Here is a 19,478-nt window from a genome sequence, read left to right on the forward strand (position 1 = left end):
CTGCCGGGAACGCCGCCGCCGCGGCGCCGCGTTGCCGCACGGGCGGCTGGGGCAATGCGCCCCGCGGGCGGGGCTGCCCCGCTTCCGCCGCCGCCCGCCGCCGGCCGAGCAGCGCAGCGAGGCGCGGCGGCCGCCGGAAGTGCCGCCGCGCCACCCGGAAGTGCCGCCGCGCCATCATGGCGCCGGTGTCGCGCTCCCGCAGCCCGCCCGTCGCCAGCCCCGAGCGTCGCGGCCGCCGCTCCCGGTCCCGCTCTCGCAACGGTTCGCGGCGCGGCTGCCACCGGCGGAGCCGCAGCTGGTCCCGCTCCCGGGAGCGTAGCCCCGGCGGGCCTCGCGCCTCCGGGCACTACGGCTACCACCACCACGGCAAGGCCTGGCCCGAGTACTACGAGAAGGAGAAGGAGGAGATCCTGCGGCAGAGGCGAGTACCGCCCGCGAGCCGGGGGCCAGACGGGGCTGCGGCCTCTCCCTGCCCAACGGCACGTATTGCTGCCCGCTGGCAGCCGTTGTCGGTGCCCGAACTCCTGTGTGCCGGGGTGGCCTCTGCTCGCTCGGCCTGCGGGCATGGGTTGGGTTGCGGTTGTTTTTAACTCCCTTTCTCAAGGACGTCGGACGTGCCTGCAAGTGTAAGACTTCCAGCAGGTGCTTGCCGGGTGCACCATGGTGGCCTCCAATAACGGTGTGCTTCATTCCAGGAGACTGAATGAGAGAGAGAGAATCGGAGAGCTGGGCGCACCTGAAGTCTGGGGGCTTTCACCAAAGGTTCCTGACCCTGAGTAAGACACAGTCTAGCTTTTGACTGTTTTTTTTTCTCTCTGATTTTTATGATACCAATTCTAGAAGAATTCCCAGTACTGCATTAGCCCTCCACTGCCCCAGTTGCCACAGTTCATTGTGTCAGAAGCATCTGAACCAACATAAGCAAACTCTGACATCATTCAAATAATCCCAGCATACCAGTTACACAAGATGTGACACAATTATTTGATTTCCTTTGGGGGGGCTTGAAACTAGATGATTATTATGGTCCTTTTCAACCCAAGCCATTCATTCTGTACTGTAGCCTAGGTGCCTGTTGTGCTGTGGTTCTGAAAGCAGTTGCTCTCTTGCACACTGGCCGTTGCACAGTTTGCTCTGTTGCAAGTACTGGCTTGAGATCTGCAAGCATGTGTTTCAGCGTATGTGTGCACTTGATCTTTAGTTACTAAATACTACAAAATAGATTTTAAAAAGCAAACTTATTTTTCTTCAGTTCTGATGAGCATACACCAGTAGAAGACGAAGAGGCAAAATCCAAGAGTAGCTCTTCGGATTCCAGCTCAGAAGGTATTTGGCTTTGTTTGTACAACTCATTTTGATAACCAGTAGCTACCCAGAATCTGCTGCTGTTGCTGTCAGGAAGTTCACTGGCTTTGGTTGAAGTGAGTGATAGGCCCCCTTGCTTTGGGAAAGTCCAGATGTATATATGGGACTAAGTCTTCATTTTTCTCTAACATTATCTTTTGAAAACATGCCAGAGGAAAAAAGGAAAAAGAAGAAGAAAAGAAAGAAGAAAAAGCGAAAGGCTTCCAAACGAAAACACAGAAAACATTCTGAGGACAGTGACAGCGAGTCCGAGTCCGACCAGAGCTCCAGTGGTAAGAAAAAAGAAATCATGCCTGAGATGTGTGCTGAGGCGTTGTGGCAGAAGCAGTTATTTATTCACAGGGTACTTTTTTTGATCTTCCTTTTGTTTGTTTGTTTGTTTTCAGACGAAGATAAAAAGAAAAGCAAAAAGAAGAAAAGGAAGCACAGGAAGTAAGTTTCCAGGCTGTTAAATGTAATTGCATCTGCTTTTAAGCACTGTCTTAGCAGGAACTGAAGGAGGCTGAGCACTCCTGTAATGAGAGCCATAAATGCTGTTGGACAAACATAATCTGACTGGCTTCAAATGTACAGAATCATAGAGCACAGAGAGATCCTTGAAACACAGGGAGGCACTTTCTAGTGTTGTATGAAAGGCATAACAGTGGATAGGTTGTCCTTAACTATCAGTTGTTTTCAATCAGACAATATAAATGCAGACTGTCCTTGGTGGAAGGTACCTTGAGAAACTCATAACTGCAGTGTGAGTCCCAGCATGTTCTTTCATCTTAAATTTTGGTGGATAACTTTGACTTTATTGCAGGAAGAAGTATAAAAAAAAGAAAAATAAAAAGAGCCGGAAGGAATCCAGTGATTCAAGCAGTGAAGATTCTGATGATGAAACGCTTCAAGGGGAAGATCTCTGGATTGAGAGATCAAGTAGGTCCCGTAAATTTGTCTTGAAACTTGTTGGTGTTCTTTTCATGCTTTTTTTTTTTTGTTGTTGTTCAGTGTTTGCTGAGCTGTTGACTGTTCTGATAACAAAGAACAGGCACAGTGTTCATCTGCTTTGCTGTTTGATCATTGCAGAAAATACAGAAGCCGATAGCTTGATTGGACCAGAAGCTCCCAAAACACACGCGTCTCAAGATGACCGGCCTTTGAAGTGAGTACTTAAATGGTACCTCGATCAAATCAAGTAGATCTAGAGTGAAGATTTCTGCTCAAAAAGACTGCAGAATGACTTATGTCGGAGAGGGGTGCAGTAACAGAAGCTAAGGCAGAAGCGGTAACGGTGCTTGTCTTTCCTCCGACCTGAGTTCGAGTAGAAAAGTCTGTTTTATGTATTTTCACAGAATCACAGAATCACCCGGGTTGGAAGGGACCCCAAGGATCATGTAGTTCCAACCCCCCTGCCTAGCAGGGCCACCAAACATACACATTCAGATCAGGTTGCCCAGGACCCCGTCCAACCTGGCCTTGAACACGTCCAAGGACGGGGCATCCACAACCTCCCTGGGCAGCCCGTTCCAGGGCCTAACCACTCTCCTAGTAAAGAACTTCCCCCTAACATCCAACCTAAATCTTCCCTCCTTCAACTTAAAACCATTTCCCCTAGTCCTGCTGTTATCAGCCCTTTTGAAGAGTTTACTCCCCTCCTGGGTGTATTTTAGCCTAGATTCGTAGAAAACTAATTCATCTTTACTTCAGTAAAGTGCCTTTACTCTAATGCTCTGCAGTCTTGTGACTTTGTGCAGCCTTTATTACTATTTAACCAGAACTTATTAAACTGGTTACTTAAAATGTTCTTGCTAAGATTAGCCTTAAGGATGAAATGAGAACAGACTTGGGAAAGATTGGGAAAATCCTTAAAATGTTGCTGGAGCCAGTAATGATTAGGGAAGCTGGATGTTTAGCTCAGAATCCCTCCAGTTGAGACTGGTTAAAATCCCTGCTGTTTGTCTCTTTGCTTATTCCTTCAGCTATGGGCATGCCCTGTTGCCAGGTGAAGGTGCAGCAATGGCAGAGTACGTAAAAGCAGGGAAACGCATACCTCGGAGAGGGGAGATTGGTTTGACCAGTGAAGAAATTGCTTCGTTTGAGAGCTCCGGTTACGTAATGAGTGGCAGCAGGTATGTTTTTGGTGATGCTGATGTTTCAGTAACATTTTCCAAAGCTGCTTCCTTTGTTGGCCTGCTGAAAAGCTGTTTCCAGGCTCTAGCTGAAAGCTCTGAAGAGCGCGTGCTCTGTGCGTGCTTCCAGGTACGTATGCTGAACTCTACTGCTACATACAGATGCATAGCTTCTTAAGGTCACTTGTTCCTGAAGAATAACAATTATTTCCAGATAGCGTGCTTCTCTTTATTTCAAATTAGATGCTTGTTTCTGATGGCTTAAGGGTTGTGTGTTTGGACAGCAGAGGTTGTGCGCTGCCTCTTCGGTGTGAGACAAATCAGTGTGGGAGGTTTGCCATACCTTCTTTTTCTACCAGCACAAAAGGAGGTTCATTTGTATTTTGGCAAGCTGGCACCCTGACACCCTGGGATCATGAAGGACTTGCTGCTCACTGCCTCAGAGCAGACACCCTCAGAAATCAGCTCAGCCATGCTCATTCCTTGGAGGTCTCTGTGCAGTTTGGGTTCTCTGGTTTAGGTGTCTTTGTTTATTAGCCCTCAAAACCTTCAGGTTAGTTAATGGATGGAGGCTGTGATGGGGCATTACATCCTTCTGCCTGTGCTTATGTATGCAATATTTTCCCCCACAGACATCGTCGAATGGAAGCTGTGCGTCTGCGTAAGGAGAACCAAATTTACAGTGCAGATGAAAAGAGAGCTCTGGCATCCTTCAACCAGGAAGAGAGGAGAAAAAGAGAGAATAAGATCCTTGCAAGCTTTCGAGAGATGGTCTACAGAAAGACTAAGGGCAAAGAAGAAAAATAATTCCCCATTTGAACTGTATGCCATAGATGCTGTCAAGCAGCAGCTGACCTGTTCCTGCTGTGATTTGAAAAAAGCTGCAAGTGCTGCAGTGCCTTTCACCCAACAGGACCAGCCCCAGGCACTGGTGATTTGTATCAAGAAAACAGGATTACTTCCATCAGATTTTCTTGGATGATTTGCTCACCACCTGCAAGGAATACCTGTAAATTGAAAGATTACAGGGAAGGAACAGGCAAGGAAGGTTGGAGGCAGTGAAGTTCTGCACTCACTTGGAATTGGACAAGCAGGTGGATTCCATGGGAGAGCTGTGGGACATGCTGCTGATGCTGATAAGTGCAGTTTTGCACTTTTTCTCATTAATGAGAGTAGATTGGCCATCACAAGCAAGCTGCTACTGATGGTTATGAAAATTAAGGAATCCCTAAATTCCTGTTTATGTATTTTTCATAAGTTTTAGATAGTTTTTTTTTTTTTTTTTTTAATCAAAAGAACGTTGAGTTTGTTTTGTGATTCCAAGTACACTTGTAAATAGAAATAGGTTTGTAATTTAATATAGATTACCTTCAGTTACTTTAAAGGAAGCAGACTGCAACTGGGGTGTAAGATGACAGTAACAGTAGTAGTGAGGTCTGGTCTGGATTCTACCAAAGCCTGTGGTAAACAAGTAAGTTGCTTGCTTCTATTTCTACTATGTTATACATAGGTACTGGAGCAGTGGGGTGCAGTGGTTGGAACCTGGTTGTAGACAGGTGGTAACAAGGAAGTATCTTTCAATTTATTTTATTTTATTTTGTCTATGGAAATGTTCTAGATTAAAGCCTTATTTTAACTTCTGTGTTATTTTCATTTGGCCTGTTTCAATAGCATGGCATGGCTCTTTTAAAACTGTACTCAGGAGGCTGCTGATGGTGGCTACCTTTGATTCAACTGTGTATTTCCAAAAAGAAGGGAGGTATTTTTTCTGAAATGTATTTAAAAACAGAATGTATTCTTGAGGGTATTTTTTTTCTTCTTGCGTCTGTGTTGTAGTTTTGGCAGCGGAGATGACTTGAATGTTTGTGTAATGAAAATAATAGAATTGCAGAATGGCTTGGGTTGGAAGAGACCTTGAAGTCCCGACGCCCCCCAGCTCAGGCTGCCCAAGGCCCATCCAGCCCGACCTTGGGCACCTCCAGGGATGAGCGCCCACAGCTCCGGGCAGCAGGGACGGGGCCTCAGCACTCTCTGAGCAAAGAATTTCCTCCAAGTATCTAACTTAATCTCTCTTCTCTGAATTCAAAGCCACGACCTCCGGGAAGATTCCTTGACAAAGAGTCTGTCCTCACATTTTCGATAGGCCCCTTCAGGTACTGAAAGGCCACAATGAGGTCTCCGTGAAGCTCTTTCTTCTCCAGGCTAAACAAACCCCGCTCCCTCAGCCTTTCTTTAGAGGAGAGGTGCTCCAGCCCTATGAGCATCTTCATGGCCTCCTCTGGACCCAGTATAACAGCTTTGCATCCTTCTTGTGCTGGGGCCCTGGGCAGTACTCCAGGTGGGGCCTCGTGGGGGCAGAGCAGAGGACAACAATCCTGTTCCTCATCTTGTTGCCACCCCTCTGTTGATGCAGCCCAGTACACTGTTTACACTGTTGGCCTTGCAGGCTGCAAGACCATGCTGATGGCTCATGTCCAGCTATTTTTTTGTCCACCAGAATCCCCAAGTCTTTCTCCACCCTCTCAGTGTGTTCTCCTAGACCATGTACATATCTGGGATTGCCCTGATGGAATTGCAACACCTCATTCTTGGCCTTGTTGAACTTTATGAACTTCTCATGGGCCCACTTTTCAAGCCTGTCCAGGTTTTTCTAGATGGCATCTCTTCCTTCTGTCGTGTCACCTGCACCACTCTCTCATCAGCTAATGTCATCATCCATGTCATAGATAAAGATGTTGAAGAGCACTGGTCCCAAGATGGACCCCTGGAGGACGCCATTCATCGTGAGCCTCCACCTGAACATAAAGCCATTGATCGCAACCTTCTGGCTGCGACCATCCAACCGCTTCTTTGCCCTGATAAGTCCTGTAACTTCTTTTTGCCCTAGAGTTCTGCAGGTCTGGCACTCAAATGGCAAACCCAGCCCAGCTGCTTCTTCCTGTCTGCACTCTGGAGCCTGGTTCTGTCTGACCTGTTGCACTCGCCCATATTTGCAAAGGACTGTCGTGTAAAACAGCAGCCAGCTCAGCCCATAGTTTAACATTGATTTAATTCTGCTTCCACACCTACAAGTTAATCCACAAGTTAAGAAGAAATAACCTTTTTTCCTTCATTGCATTGATTCTCCTCAAAATACCAACAGAGTTGGAGCTGTTCATGGTAATTTAAGCCTTTCTCTGAGTATGATTTTATTTTCAATGATGTCCTTCAACCACTTTTCTCTAAATCGACAGTGCTCCGGTCTGCAGGAGAGAGTAAAAAGGGCAAATAGCAAGAAAAATGCCTATGTGCTCCAAAAATTAATGCTTGCTGGAACTGCACAAAGCTATTAAAAACTCATTATGTAGAATGCAGGTGTGGCTGCTCACACGTGTGGTAGAGTGAAGGCAGGGTCTTTTGGTTTTACTTAACAAAATGTTGACATCTGCCTCTCTGATATTAGTGTGAACTTCTCATTTACACCAGGCTTCTTGCTTGTTTTTTGGCAAGGAACAGCTTGCTAGAACCCCCCAGTCATGGCAGTGATAGAAAAGTAATGGTGCATACCTGTGAATCAGCCTGCTGGACTCCAGAAAGAAGAATACCTCCACAGGCAGGGTCTGCAAGAGAGGAGAGACAGGGTGAAGTTCACATACTGAGCTACAGGACCAAAAAAAGAAATGTTTTGATTAGATGAGAACTAAAATCTATCCCTTCAAAAACAGCTCCGTGCAACATTTCTGATACTGATTAGCACCATTTCAAATTTTGATTTATGGCCTCTAAATTTTCTCTTCATAAGGGAATGACTCAGAAATTCCAATGTTAATTCTGTGCTAGGATAAGATCTGTGACCAGTGGCAGTGATTTCTGGGTTGCTGCTTGGGGGTTCATAACCACCAGCTAGAAAGGCTACGGTACAGCACGACAACAGGGGACATAAAAGCCTCCACTGTGCAGGTTCAGTTTGGTCTTGAGTCACAAAATACCATCGTACAGGTGAATACTGAGCTGTGGAAGTGTACATAATGTGATCAATTAAAGAATTTCAGTAACAAGTGCAGTGGAAACTTAAAGGAGGAAGTAAACAGGAGGAAATACCTTTAGAATATTATGCTTTACAAATTAGTTTTCTCAAGCCTTTTCCAGAATATAACAAGGCAAAAATATTAAATATGGTCTGGAAGATAAAGTCCTTTTGGAGCGTAGTTACAAACTTTAACTCCAAAGATCTGTTGTTAGAGGCTAGAACTGTTGAAATTACTGCTTCCTCTCGTTCAACGTAAAGAAAGCTGGTGTTTGGCTGCTGTGCCTTGAAGGATTGCTGTGTGCCACTTCTGAATACTTACGGCAGGTTTGATTTTTGAGATCTCTATCACAAAATAGGTGCTTGCTGTTGCTAGTGGGATGGGTTTTCTGCGTGTTGGGATGCTCCAGAGAACTCTATAGTGGTACTTCTTGCTGTACTGCAGATCTTCTTCCCAGAGAAACTCTGAGCAGTGAAGCCAGCTCTTGTGAAGCTCCCATGTCTGCTGAACAACCAGAGCACGCTCTGTCTAGCAGACATAACCAAAGGGAGGTGCTAAAAGGAACTGGGGTGCTTTTATTTAGTTTTTCACACTGTTCAACAGTGAGAGGGCACAGTCTAACTGGGTGGTTGGGATTGTCACTCACGGAAATGTATTCTTCGATTTGCTGCTGTCCCCTCTCCACTGAGAAGTCTTCACATGTTGTCCACTGAATATTTCTGACGGCGTATTCAGCTTCTGAAAAGGATAAAATGCTGTGAAAATCCTTCTGGGAAAGCTCTGACACACGGTAAGACGTGGCAAATAGAGCAAGCTCCTTACCTTCTTCTTTCTGCACATTATTTAGATAATATTCCTGCGCAGTACGTATTGCCTTTTTCACAATCGTGTGTGCTACCTTCTCAGTGGCAGCACTTTCATTTTCATTGTCCATTGTCTTGACCTCTGGAAAGAGAAGCTGTTACCTTGGAAATGCCCTTCCCAGACTGGGGGAGGACTGGAGGAGCGCAGTTAGGTGGTGGCTGGCAGTGCCTGAAGAGCTCCACCGCTGCTCTTTGTGTTCTGTTGGCATGGCAACCCACGAGCCAACAGTCCGCCCAAGGACATTTTGGGAACGGAACCGCCTGCAGCTCTGCAAACACAGCCTGCTGCACAGAGCTTCCTTGGCACACAGCTCCTCAGAGCCTGAGGGCTGCTGATGGAAAAAGCTTCAGACGTTTTCATAAAACGCAGGGTGCAAAATCCCCAGCAGCCACTCTTCCACGACAGGGGGGTTTGCCACAGGAACAAACAGGCAGCTTTGACAAAATGCAAGGCTGGCAGTATTTAGGAAGCCTGAGCAGCTGGGAGGCCTGACTTACCCATACCCACCTTCTTGTAGAGCCCGAGCACAGAGTGCCCCCATAGCAGCATCAGGTGCTTCTGGCCCTGCTCGGGGGCACAAACCATGACGGATGTATTGCTCAGGAGGACTGAGAAACTCTTCAGTCACATCCCAACCGCCCCTTGCAGGAATTCAGATGCAAATTTGAGTCTAAGCTTGCTGTCATTTATGCTGGTGTAAATTCAGAACTCTGCTTACATCCGTGTATTTTCTATTCCCACAATATTTGTTACTTTTTCAGTGGCTACAAGCAAATAAAGGAAACTGCATTACCAAAATACTTCTGTAGAACGGAGAAACAGGCTTAGCTACAGTTAACACACAATTTCTAGTGCTGGGTATCCTCAATATAACGGGTGTTTGTTGCCAGCCTGGTGCTATTTGTCCCTCTCTACTCGGCTCTTGTGAGGCCCCATCTGGAATACTGTGTCCAGGTGTGGAGCCCTCAGTACAAGAAAGACATTGAGATTTTGGAAAGGGTCCAGAGGAGGGCAACTAAGATGATCAGGGGGCTGGAGCACCTCCCCTATGAGGACAGGCTGAGGGAGTTGGGCTTGTTCAGCCTGGAGAAGAGAAGGCTGCGGGGTGACCTCATTGCAGCCTATCAATACCTGAAGGGAACCTACACCCAGGAGGGGAGTAAACTCTTCAAAAGGGCTGATAACAGCAGGACTAGGGGAAATGGTTTTAAGTTGAAGGAGGGAAGATTTAGGTTGGATGTTAGGGGGAAGTTCTTTACTAGGAGAGTGGTTAGGCCCTGGAACGGGCTGCCCAGGGAGGTTGTGGATGCCCCGTCCTTGGACGTGTTTAAGGCCAGGTTGGACGGGGTCCTGGGCAACCTGATCTAAATGTGTATGTTTGGTGGCCCTGCTAGGCAGGGGGGTTGGAACTACATGATCCTTAGGGTCCCTTCCAACCCGGGTGATTCTGTGATTCTGTGATATTTCTGTAGCCTTTGTGTAGCTAAGGCTTAATTTTCCAGCCACAGTGGTTTCAGAAATTTCTAGTTCATGTGACTGAGGCTTGTTCAATATCTGATTGTTTCTGGTTGTTCACACCTGTGCCTCACAGCGAAACACTCCATTCAGTGTGGTGATGTAACAGTATGCTCCCTGCCACCCATGGCCTTCCTTCCCTCAACTGCCTCCTTAGACCTGACCTTACAGACAAGGCCAATGGACAATGTGCAACAATACTGACAATGCTTTTGCTAAGCTAGATTAACAACCACAAATCTGCCTCAGACTTGGGGGCCTGAAAGAGCTGATAGCAGACACCTTGTTCAACAGCTGAAGACCAATTGAGCACGCTCCTAAAAAGCAAACTGGCAGCTATGAGTCAATCATACCCCATAAACAGGGAGTCAGCCCAAAAGCCTACCTTGAGCTCTCCTGCACAGCAGCTGGCTGTACAACAGGATCTTCCCGTGAGTAGGGAATCCCACTGAGGTTATGCCTGTGAAAGATCTCGTACTTGATGTCAAGACAGCATGCTGATACACATCCTTGGTAAGTGACTAATAGTGCGTTTTAGGCTTTATTAGCCTTGCTAAGATCACATCTTATATTGGTTGAAAGCACTACTAGCTTCACTAAGACTATATATTAGATTGAGTGTGCACATATAATCCTTTAGACATAAACGACCAAATCTAGGACTAAGAGTGGATCCAGCTGTGCTTGGGTTCTTTACCCTCATTGATCAAGTTTAAGAAGGAAGAGTGTCCACTCTGAACCTCGTGACTCAATGGGGGGGCCTCCTATGTGTTCACCCTACCCTCTGTGCAGTAAATAATCAAATGTATCCACTTATCCCAAATCTTGAGAAGTTGCTGTTAAATCACTATGTTATATCTACATTATGTAAATAAATATATTCTAGCTTCTCTCTTATGAGTGCCATGTAATATCATTTGTTTTCATCTGCAACAAGTGACACAAGATCTGCATTTCACTTCCACATCTGACATCTTGCAATTTCTCTTTTCCAGAGGAAACTAATTCCATCCAAAGCTTACAGCAACACAGATACAATGGGTAAATACACATATATATTTATTAGAGACCTAGATTGTCGTATACAGATCTGTGGCTTCTTTTGAGGTGTGCTGCCTTAGTCTATGTTCTCCAGACCCTGAAAAAGAAAGAGTGAACACGTAGCAGCAGTACACGCACAGCTCTTGTCCCCTAACCGTGTCTGCTGGGCAGAAGGCACAGCTCAACGTGCCACTTTTCAACCCCCGTTCCTCACACACCCAAACCATCACAAAACTCTTGTCCCAGCAGCACCCCGTGTCCAGCACGGAGCTCAGGGCGCACGGCCCTGCCCAGCACCTGCCTTGGACACGTAGTACTTGTTGACCCCCGACACTCTCCGGTCCCTTTCCATCAGCGTCCATTGGTACGGATTGCGGGCAATCCTCTTCTCCTGCGGGCACACGGAGCTGCGCGTTACGGAGCGGCACGGGGAGAGCGCAAAGCGGGAGGCGAAGGGAAAGGGGTCGGGAGGCAGGCCGCGGCCCGAGAGCCTCGGAGGGTCGAGGCGGTCCGGAAGCGCTGACCTTGCCGCCGTTGCACCACCGGTGCATGAAGGTGGTGGAGAGACCGGGGATGCAGAGGCAGACGCCCATGATGGCCATGCCAGGCAGAATCTCGTACCACATCGCGCCGCTACCGCCAGCACCGTCCCCGCTTCCAGCTCGGCTGAGGGCACACCCAGCACGCCCCGCGCAGGGAGCTGCACACCTCCTGGCCGCGCGGGGCACGACGGAAATTGTAGTTTTCCACTCCGCGCGGGGCACGCCGGAAGTTGTAGTTTTTCACGCCGTGCGGGGCACGCCGGAAGTCGTAGCCTTCCAGGCCGCGCGGAGGCGAAGAGGCCTCGGCCGAGGGCGCGGCTGGCGGCCCGCTAAGGCGCAGCCGCGAGAGGCGCGCGGCCAATGGGCGCATTGGGGTGCGCGGCGCAGCCCCGCGGCACGGGATGAAGGAGGACAAGGAGAACGCCAGGCCCAAGGAGCGGCGCGGGGCCCCTGCCGGGCCGGGAGCCGGCTCGGGGGCGGCGGGCGGCTCTGACGGGAGGACCGGCGGCACCGCCGAGCTCGAGCGGCTGGAGCGGCCCAAGGACAAGAAGGAGACGCTGAGCAAGGTGCGGCCCGGCCCGAGCGAGGCACGGCGCGGCGGCGGGGGGAGCTGGAGCCGCGGCGGGGAGGGGGTGGAAGACGAACGGGGAGAGGAAGAGAAAGAGAAAGGGGGGCGGCCCTCGGCGCTGCCGTAACGCCGGGCCGTGCTGCAGGTGGTGATCCGGCGGCTGCCGCCCAGCCTCACCCGGGAGCAGCTGGAGGAGCACCTGCAGCCCTTGCCCGAGCACGACTACTTCGAGTTCTTCGCCAACGACTCCAGGTAGGGCCCCGCCCGCCGCTCCCCGCCTCGCGTCCCGTCCGCCCGCCTCTCACTGCCTCTCCCCGCAGCCTGTACCCGCACGTCTTCTCCCGCGCCTACATCAACTTCAGGAACCAGGAGGACATCGTGCTGTTCCGAGACCGCTTCGATGGCTATGTCTTCGTGGATCACAAAGGCAGGTGGCCCCGGGGCTGGGCCGGGGGCTGGAGGGCGGCATGCGGGCCATTTCTGCCTGTTGGCAGCATCGTGAACGTGGTAGAAGATATCCAAATAACAACAGCACTTTACACTCGGTGGGAAGTAAGTTAGGTTAATTTTAGGTATCAGATGTCAAACGTGGGTGTGCTCAGCTCAGGTGGTGCTGGAGCTGTTATAGAGGCAAGATTGGTGTCAGCGTGGCTGACGCTCGTGCCCTCGTTGCAGGAGGGCTGGGCAGAGTACTGGGTGTTGTCATTCCCACTGGGTGGAGGCTGAGGTCAGTGGTGTCACTTGGTTCTGCCTCTCCCTGCTCCAATGATGACATAGTTTTGATCACTCTGTAATACCACTCAAGGCCTGTCTCGCATCAGAGTGAGCTGCCTTGGTTTGGAATAGGGAGCAGTTTTTTCCCTGCAGCCCAAATTGTGCAGTTGTTTCCCGCAAGATCAGTGTCTCTGGAAAGCAGACAAGTGCTGTTCTTGGGATGGTTCTCCAAGAATTTGAGTGCTACTTAGCTCTGTTCTAACTGTACCTTAAATATTCAATACATCTCACATCCTTTACTTTCACATTAAAAACAAAAACAAAAAAACTGCTTACGTTGGGTAACACCAATCCTTGCTACTCTCTCACTGTCAGACCTTAAAATCTCACGTTCAGTGGAAGCTGTGACAGGAGTCGTCCTCTGGGCTTTGGTAGACTGAGAACTTCCCACTCAGCTTTGTTTCAAATCTTTATGGATCTTCTAATCCATCTGGGTGTTTTATGTGATGTGCAGCTCTGCCTGTGAAAACCTTTTATTTAGGGGGTGCATAATAGAGTTCTCATAATGCCTGCATATTTTCTAAAGATGCTCCTTTGCAATGTAAAGGCTCACTCACTGTATTTACCGTGCCAAAGAATAGTGCTAGGTTAATGCTGTCACAAATGCAGCATCTCTGTTGGAAAATAAAACTCCAAAGCCTGTTTGCAGCGTGTGGATGTTACATTCTACTGCATTTTATCAAAAAGTGAGATTTGCCTTAGTCGCCTTAAGCTGAAATGTTCCCTGCTGCCGGCACAGCACAGATGTGGCCTGCAGGATGGGGGCAGTGTGGTGTCAGGGAGGTGGCTGAGCTGGCAGCTGTGGGCATCTGGCGTTTCCCTCTTGTTCAGGGTCTGCAAATCTGGTATTCTGTTAACGTTGCAAGACAATTTGTTTCATGAATTTTGTTCTCTCCAAAGGCATTATTTAATTAAATAGCTTTGAAAATCATTTGTGTTTTATGTTGTTCCATTAGTCCCTTCTAGTATTGCGTGTTCCTGGCATGGCTCATCTTTCTGTTCTGGACATGCATGATGTGCTCTATTTAATGCCTGTTTTGTTTCTGTCTTAATGCAGTTTTTCCTCTCCTCTCTTAAAAGGTCAGGAATATGCTGCCATAGTAGAGTTTGCTCCTTTCCAGAAAGCTGCAAAGAAGAAGAGCAAGAAAAAGGATGCCAAAACGGGGACAATTGAAGATGGTATAACAGCTGGCTAGTTTGTTTTGCATGCCTAGAGACTTGAAAGTCCTAAAAGTAGTTTGAATGCAGTATTTTGTGTATTGATAGAATTACACACAAGCCTTATTACTGCTGGTTTACTGGCTGCGGATCTGTTAAGTATAGCTGTCATATTTAGAGCAAGTTCTCTGAGGGTGGACAGTTCACGAAAACACATCATGTAAACACTGCAACTTCACTTGTTTATTCCAGACTTCCTGCAGTGACCAAGTGGGTTCTTTTCATGCTCCAATACATTTTATTTTCCTCTCTCTGTAGATCCAGAATACAAGAAGTTTTTGGAAAGTTATAGTGCAGATGATGAGAAGTTAACCTCCACTCCTGAAACCTTATTGGAGGAAATAGAGGCAAGAAACAAAGAGCTGATTGGTATGGAAATCTTCATGCTAAGTTACCTTTTCCTAAAGCACCAAGCAAAGTATGTGGTGTATCTTTAAGCTGTGATTTCTCAGCATTGAGGAGGCTGTGTTTTGTGTTCACCTGGTGTTGTTAAACCTTTAGGCTGATACATTCAGTGTGCTTTTTTTTTTTTTTTTAACTTTCATGATCTAAATTTTTCTCTTTAAGTTTTATATGGCAATCTTTGGGTTTTGGACTGCTAATCAGATGCTTTAGCTGGACAAGGCTGTGGAGTGGCTGCATTTTAGTGAGGTGTGGTGACGTTCTGTTGTGCTTGAGTAAAATGGAACTAGAATGATCCTTCTGGAGCATGCTACAGGTATCAGTGAGGAAAGCTGAGAAACAGATAAGGCAGGGTAAATGTCTCTTTACATACAGGTATGCTGGAAAACTTATGAGCGTCCTAAACAGAATTTTAGAATTGTAATGATTGCTGTGCAGTAGGGTTGGAATACTTGTTTCACTGCTGTATTGCTGATGGAAGAGAAGGTAGACTGCATAGTCCATAAGGCCTCTTTGTGTCATGTAGAATTTGTTACAGGTATTGCAGTACCAGATAAAACATTGTTTACACTAGCTTTCATATATTTTCTAGCTAAAAAGACTACTCCCTTACTGAACTTCTTGAAAAATAAGCAGGTAAGACTTCTGCCCAGAATCTTCTTGTTGCTTGCAGATACAATAATTTGCTCGTTTAGAGCATGAGTGCATATATTGCAGGGTGCTTATTGATGTGTTACTGCTCTTCTTTTTGAAGAAGCAGCTTTTGATCCAATTTCCTTGCTCGTGGGTCGTTGACATGTGTTAAACTATAATAACACTGGCCTTTGTAATAACAGTGATGTTTTCTGTGCATTCTGGTCACAGCTAGCACCATGCTGGACATCTCTGTGGCACTGCCAAACCAGATCTCACTGAAATGCTTGCGTTTTAATGCAGTTGTGGCTGAGGTCCTTGTAGATCATCTTTCTCCTAGCACATAATCTTATTTCAACATCTGGCAATTCAGAAAATCACTGATGAAACAGATCTCATTGAAATTAGAATGATAAAGGCTGAGTCCAGTGTCTTTTCCTCCTGTAAATCTTGACTTGTGCGATGCTTCCAAACATCGATGCTGTAATAATGCGTCCGGGTTCACAATAGTACTGTAGAGAAAACAGTGGTTTTGTAATAGGGGGAGTTTTGAGGCCAGTTATTTTCTAATGGAATACTCCATCACCTTGTAGCAAAGTACCCTGTTGGGCTTAAAGGGATGTTTTCTAGTTTGGAGATACACTGTTTCTTTGTTTTTGACACACGTAGAGGCTCAGAGAGGAAAAGAGAGAGGAGAGGAGGAGGAGAGAACTGGAAAGAAAAAGACAAAGGGAAGAAGAAAGAAGAAAATGGAAGGAGGAGGAGAGAAGAAAGAGAAAAGAAGCAGAAAAACTGAAGAAAGTAGACAGATGTCCAGAAAAAGAAAGAGACAGATCAAAAGAAGAACCAAAGATTAAGGTCTAGAACAGTTCTTTATTATAAACTGTTACATTCCTTTCCCCCTATTATTTGTATATAAGTCTTTCAAAATGTGCTCTGTGTGAAGAATCACATGAGTTGGTGTTCGTAAATGACCTCTTTTTTGTCGTATTTAATAGCAGGCATTGTAAAAGTTAATGTGCTGTAATGCTTCGTAGAACACTCCAAGCTTTGTCACGTGACTTGTACATGCTGTGGTGAACAAAATCGTGAATTTACTATGAAACAGAGACTTATTTTTAAGCTTTCTAAGGTGTGTTTTAGGAAAAAAGAATCCAATATGTTGTGTGGATTAAGCTTACTCATACACTCCAGCTTTTAAAGTACTGCAATTTGCAGTAAAATTAACGTGCATTTCTTACTGGGCTGTGGTTCCCTTGATGCAATTTCAGTGTTGTGCCGGACAAATATGTATTAGTGGGCTTTTTAGATGAGACTTGTGTTTTCTTTGTAGCTACTTAAGAAGCCTGAAAAAGATGAAAAAGACTTGGAGAAAAAAGAAAAATCCAAGAAACTGGAAAGAGAGACTCTGAGGGAGGAAAAAAATGCGAGTAGTGCATCTGCCAAACGATCTGATGGGGAGACAAAAGAAGAGAAGGCAAAAAAGTATTCTAGTACTTGCTATAAATATCTATATGTGTATATAACGTGTTTCCTGGTCATACCGAGGTCAGGCTGCTCTGCCATGACCACGTTCTGAAATTCCTTTGGAATGATTTTTGTGGTATAAGGTGTGGGATGTGTTTTCTGTGGCGGTGCAACATCCCCACGATTGTGAGAAGATGTGTGAATTACGGCATTCCTTCACTAGTGGACAAACGTAAGATTCTTTGCAACTCTCTCTAGGAACTCCACAAGAGAAGCCCAGGTGTAGGGGACGTACAGCGGGCTGAGAGCACAGTCCTTGCAATGAAAGAATTATAACCGTGGCAAGAGGAGAGGCATACTGCAGTTACTAGTCCCTTTAAGTCTTGTAGAAGGCCAAAGTGGAAAACCTAATGCTCAGCAGCTTCATGATCTGTTCAGGGTTCGGTTCTGCCATGTGGGGCAGAGAAATTTAGATGCTTTCAAAGCCAGAGGAGACTCGGCCAGCTATGTGACCAGAAGGCTAAGAAATGCCAGCACTTGGTGCCATCTCTGGTTATCGTGCATGACTTGGGTTAGGACAGTTTCCCAAAACTAGAACCTACCAGTCTGTCGTCTTCATATTGCAAATTTACACCAATATTACATTGATCTCCCAACTCTGTTCGGTGAATCTTTTGAGCTTCATCTTCAGTTTTGTTTTCATACAGATCGGAAGATGAGTGTGTAAAGGACTACAGGGATCGAGATAGAGATTTTGAAAGAGACAGAGAATATGAGAGAGCACAGAGGGAGAAACTGAGGCGCCAAGAAGAAGAGCGTCGGAGGCAGAAAGAGCGCTTTGAGAAAGAGAAGGTTTTTAGAAGAAAAGAGGAGGAGGTGAAAAAGGAGAGAGACTTGCTCAGAGATAAGGGAAAGAAAAGTGATCTTACAGACTTTACCTGCGGCGTGGACAAATCTGAGAAAGTAACCAAAGATGATAAAAAGGAGGATACAATTAAGAGGGATCGTATCAGAAACAAGGTGCTGTGTTTCTTCAATTTCGTGTGTTTACTTCATAGGGACCAGTTGGTGTTTTTAGGATAAATGCACTTTGAGGGAAGAACCATATTGTTTCTGTCATAGTTCTCCCTGTTAATGTAACAAACTGCTAGAAAGACTGCCAATTTGTTTAGTAAATATTCATACGTTTTTTGGTTTTTTTTTTCCTTGTCACTGTATGGAAATGAAGGCAAAGTAGTGGGCTGAACTGTAGGTGCCATGATCCCAGTTCATTTGATAAGGATCCAGCCCATTGGCAGGCATTGGTACAGCATCACTAATCTGCATCTTTTGATGTATGTGCCTGAAAATGTATCTCAGAGTGGGAAACAGATTGACCAGGTTCCTCCAAAACAAGGACAAGGCTACTACATGCCAAATATAATAGATCCTAAGAATAAATTCATGATGAAATGCTCGGAGTTCGGTTTTATGTGCTCTGCAGGTCTGCTTCTGCAGTACAAGTACATAAGGTAGCCATATGTAAGTCTTCTGTGTCGCCTAAGACATTGTTGGATACAAATAGAAGAGGTTTTGGAGGAACTTTCAAGTTGGTCTGCATTCTGCGAGAGGAAGAGCTGAACTAGTCTCTTAAAGATGGAAGTAAGGTACCGATAACTGCAAGCAGGTGCAGTTCTTTGTGGCTTGAACAGGGGCAACCTTGATTCGAGCCAGTTGAAGTTACACTGCCACCTTGGTGGAATAATATATTTTAGAACAGTCTGAAGAGTTTGAATTTGAGCCTTTTGTTATATTGCTGGTGTCTTGAGAGCGCTGGGGCTCTGAAGGGGTCTAAATAGTTTTGATTTATTTCAGGATCGTCCAGCAATGCAGCTGTACCAGCCTGGAGCCCGAAGCCGAAGCAGATTGTGTCAGTATGAAGACAGTGCTGCAAAGTCCACAGATCAGGGAGCAGAGAAGAAACAAGAGAGCGAGAGCAGTAACGTGAAGGAAGAGGAGTGAGTGACCAGCATGCAGGCCTTATGTGTTCTGACTGTCTGTGCAGCCAAAGAGCTTGTACTACGCAATCCAGAAGTGCCTTCGAAGCGAAGAAGGAACAAAGGAAGAAGAGGGGCATTGTGCTGTTGGATGTTTCTGGCTAAAGAGCCTCAGTTGTAGATTTGGAATTTGAAATGTTCTCATTGTATTTTCAGTTATTTGAATTTATTTTCCTAGCATCTAACTACAACAGAGAAGAGAACCTTTGCAAAGTAGAAAGACTTTGTGGCCTTAAGTATGATAATAAATGAGTCATGCGGTCAGGCGGAGATGACACCTGGATCTAATGCAGAGCTTTACTGTAGAGCCATTGGAGCCACTGTACCATGCACTGAAGCAGAGCAAGCTTGCAGTGGTGTGCTGTTAACACAGGCGTTGCCGTGGCGTGCGGCGCTCCTTCCAAAGTGACGGCAGCTCCTTTATAGCAGTAGCACCGAGCCAGGTCTGCCGGTGGGTGAGGTAGGGGTGGAGCAGAGCGCTCTGGTTCTGAAAAGGAAAACATCTGGAATTGCACAGTGACCTCAGGAGGGGAGAGCCCTTCCTCGAGAAAGAATTAAGTTGGAGTGTATGAATAAGCTGGCTTAATGTGGAATACTGCTTGAAATTCTTTTGCAAAGTCTACCTACACTGAAATGCTTATTTTGACTGAACGTAGTTGTGCAGTGCATCCCCTTCTGTTCGAGTCTGAAACGTTTCCCAACTGCTGCCCTCGGTCTGTGCTTCATCTTCCCTCTGTTTCGAAGTGTTGTTTTACAGCCCGGAAAGACTCCGCCGGTAGCGGCTCCTTTAAGGTAGCGCCTTTTAGCCGTGCCGTTTTTTGTACTGAGCCCAATAAACGTCCGCAAACCGTCGCAGCCGCAGTTGCGTCACTCAGCCGCACCGCAGGGGGGCGCTGTGCCCGCGGCTACGCGCCGCCGCCCCGCCCTCGCCCCGC

General features: G+C 46.7%; 4 protein-coding genes across 6 annotated transcripts; 2 read left to right on the plus strand and 2 right to left on the minus strand.

The window, feature by feature from the left end:
- The first annotated feature begins 176 nt into the window (after nt 1–176).
- On the plus strand, nt 177–5,116 carry LOC122182868 (NFKB activating protein). Its single transcript, XM_042876503.1, has 9 exons — nt 177–421; nt 696–776; nt 1,253–1,326; nt 1,518–1,637; nt 1,752–1,797; nt 2,168–2,283; nt 2,434–2,509; nt 3,327–3,476; nt 4,109–5,116. Exons 1-9 carry the CDS (start codon nt 177–179, stop codon nt 4,281–4,283), a joined length of 1,083 nt encoding a protein of 360 aa, XP_042732437.1. The 3' UTR covers nt 4,284–5,116.
- A 1,392-nt stretch (nt 5,117–6,508) lies between these two features.
- On the minus strand, nt 6,509–8,587 carry AKAP14 (A-kinase anchoring protein 14). 3 transcript variants are annotated; one of them, XM_042876651.1, is made up of 5 exons: nt 8,306–8,587; nt 8,130–8,221; nt 7,805–8,011; nt 7,023–7,075; nt 6,509–6,718 (listed from the first exon to the last, which is right to left on the minus strand). In XM_042876651.1, exons 1-5 carry the CDS (start codon nt 8,415–8,417, stop codon nt 6,631–6,633), a joined length of 552 nt encoding a protein of 183 aa, XP_042732585.1. In that variant the 5' UTR covers nt 8,418–8,587; the 3' UTR covers nt 6,509–6,630. The 3 variants fall into 3 exon arrangements, with proteins under 3 accessions (XP_042732585.1, XP_042732584.1, XP_042732583.1); XM_042876650.1 differs by having other exon boundaries at nt 7,805–7,984; nt 8,130–8,587; XM_042876649.1 differs by having other exon boundaries at nt 8,130–8,587.
- A 2,317-nt stretch (nt 8,588–10,904) lies between these two features.
- On the minus strand, nt 10,905–11,602 carry NDUFA1 (NADH:ubiquinone oxidoreductase subunit A1). Its single transcript, XM_042876642.1, has 3 exons — nt 11,428–11,602; nt 11,205–11,294; nt 10,905–11,000 (listed from the first exon to the last, which is right to left on the minus strand). Exons 1-3 carry the CDS (start codon nt 11,527–11,529, stop codon nt 10,980–10,982), a joined length of 213 nt encoding a protein of 70 aa, XP_042732576.1. The 5' UTR covers nt 11,530–11,602; the 3' UTR covers nt 10,905–10,979.
- A 229-nt stretch (nt 11,603–11,831) lies between these two features.
- UPF3B (UPF3B regulator of nonsense mediated mRNA decay) lies at nt 11,832–19,395 on the plus strand. Its single transcript, XM_042876656.1, is given in 10 exon segments — nt 11,832–12,011; nt 12,159–12,265; nt 12,334–12,440; nt 13,868–13,966; nt 14,264–14,374; nt 15,000–15,043; nt 15,710–15,898; nt 16,338–16,525; nt 17,215–17,527; nt 18,362–19,395. Coding segments are annotated over 10 exon segments (1,470 nt in total). The 5' UTR covers nt 11,832–11,846; the 3' UTR covers nt 18,509–19,395.
- The last annotated feature ends 83 nt before the right edge of the window (nt 19,396–19,478 follow it).

The sequence above is a fragment of the Lagopus leucura genome, unplaced genomic scaffold, assembly GCF_019238085.1.
Source record: "Lagopus leucura isolate 7727_CA_CO unplaced genomic scaffold, USGS_WTPT01 Super-Scaffold_100016, whole genome shotgun sequence".
Classification (NCBI taxonomy): Eukaryota; Metazoa; Chordata; class Aves; order Galliformes; family Phasianidae; genus Lagopus; species Lagopus leucura.

Bases quoted from the DNA above. Each gene is read 5' to 3' on its own strand.
- NDUFA1 (XM_042876642.1), bottom strand. From the start codon at position 11,529: ATGTGGTACGAGATTCTGCCTGGCATGGCCATCATGGGCGTCTGCCTC. The intron at 11,295-11,427 runs GTCAGCGCTTCC...GTGTGCCCGCAG, and splicing joins GGTGGTGCAACGGCGGCAAG to GAGAAGAGGATTGCCCGCAA. The intron at 11,001-11,204 runs GCAGGTGCTGGG...TTTCTTTTTCAG, and splicing joins ACAAGTACTACGTGTCCAAG to GGTCTGGAGAACATAGACTA.
- AKAP14 (XM_042876649.1), bottom strand. From the start codon at position 8,417: ATGGACAATGAAAATGAAAGTGCTGCCACTGAGAAGGTAGCACACACG. The intron at 8,012-8,129 runs GTGAGTGACAAT...TATGTCTGCTAG, and splicing joins AAATCGAAGAATACATTTCC to ACAGAGCGTGCTCTGGTTGT. The intron at 7,076-7,804 runs GTAAGTATTCAG...CCTCTCTTGCAG, and splicing joins TCTCAAAAATCAAACCTGCC to ACCCTGCCTGTGGAGGTATT.
- LOC122182868 (XM_042876503.1), top strand. From the start codon at position 177: ATGGCGCCGGTGTCGCGCTCCCGCAGCCCGCCCGTCGCCAGCCCCGAG. The intron at 1,798-2,167 runs GTAAGTTTCCAG...ACTTTATTGCAG, and splicing joins AAGAAAAGGAAGCACAGGAA to GAAGAAGTATAAAAAAAAGA. The intron at 2,510-3,326 runs GTGAGTACTTAA...TTATTCCTTCAG, and splicing joins CAAGATGACCGGCCTTTGAA to CTATGGGCATGCCCTGTTGC.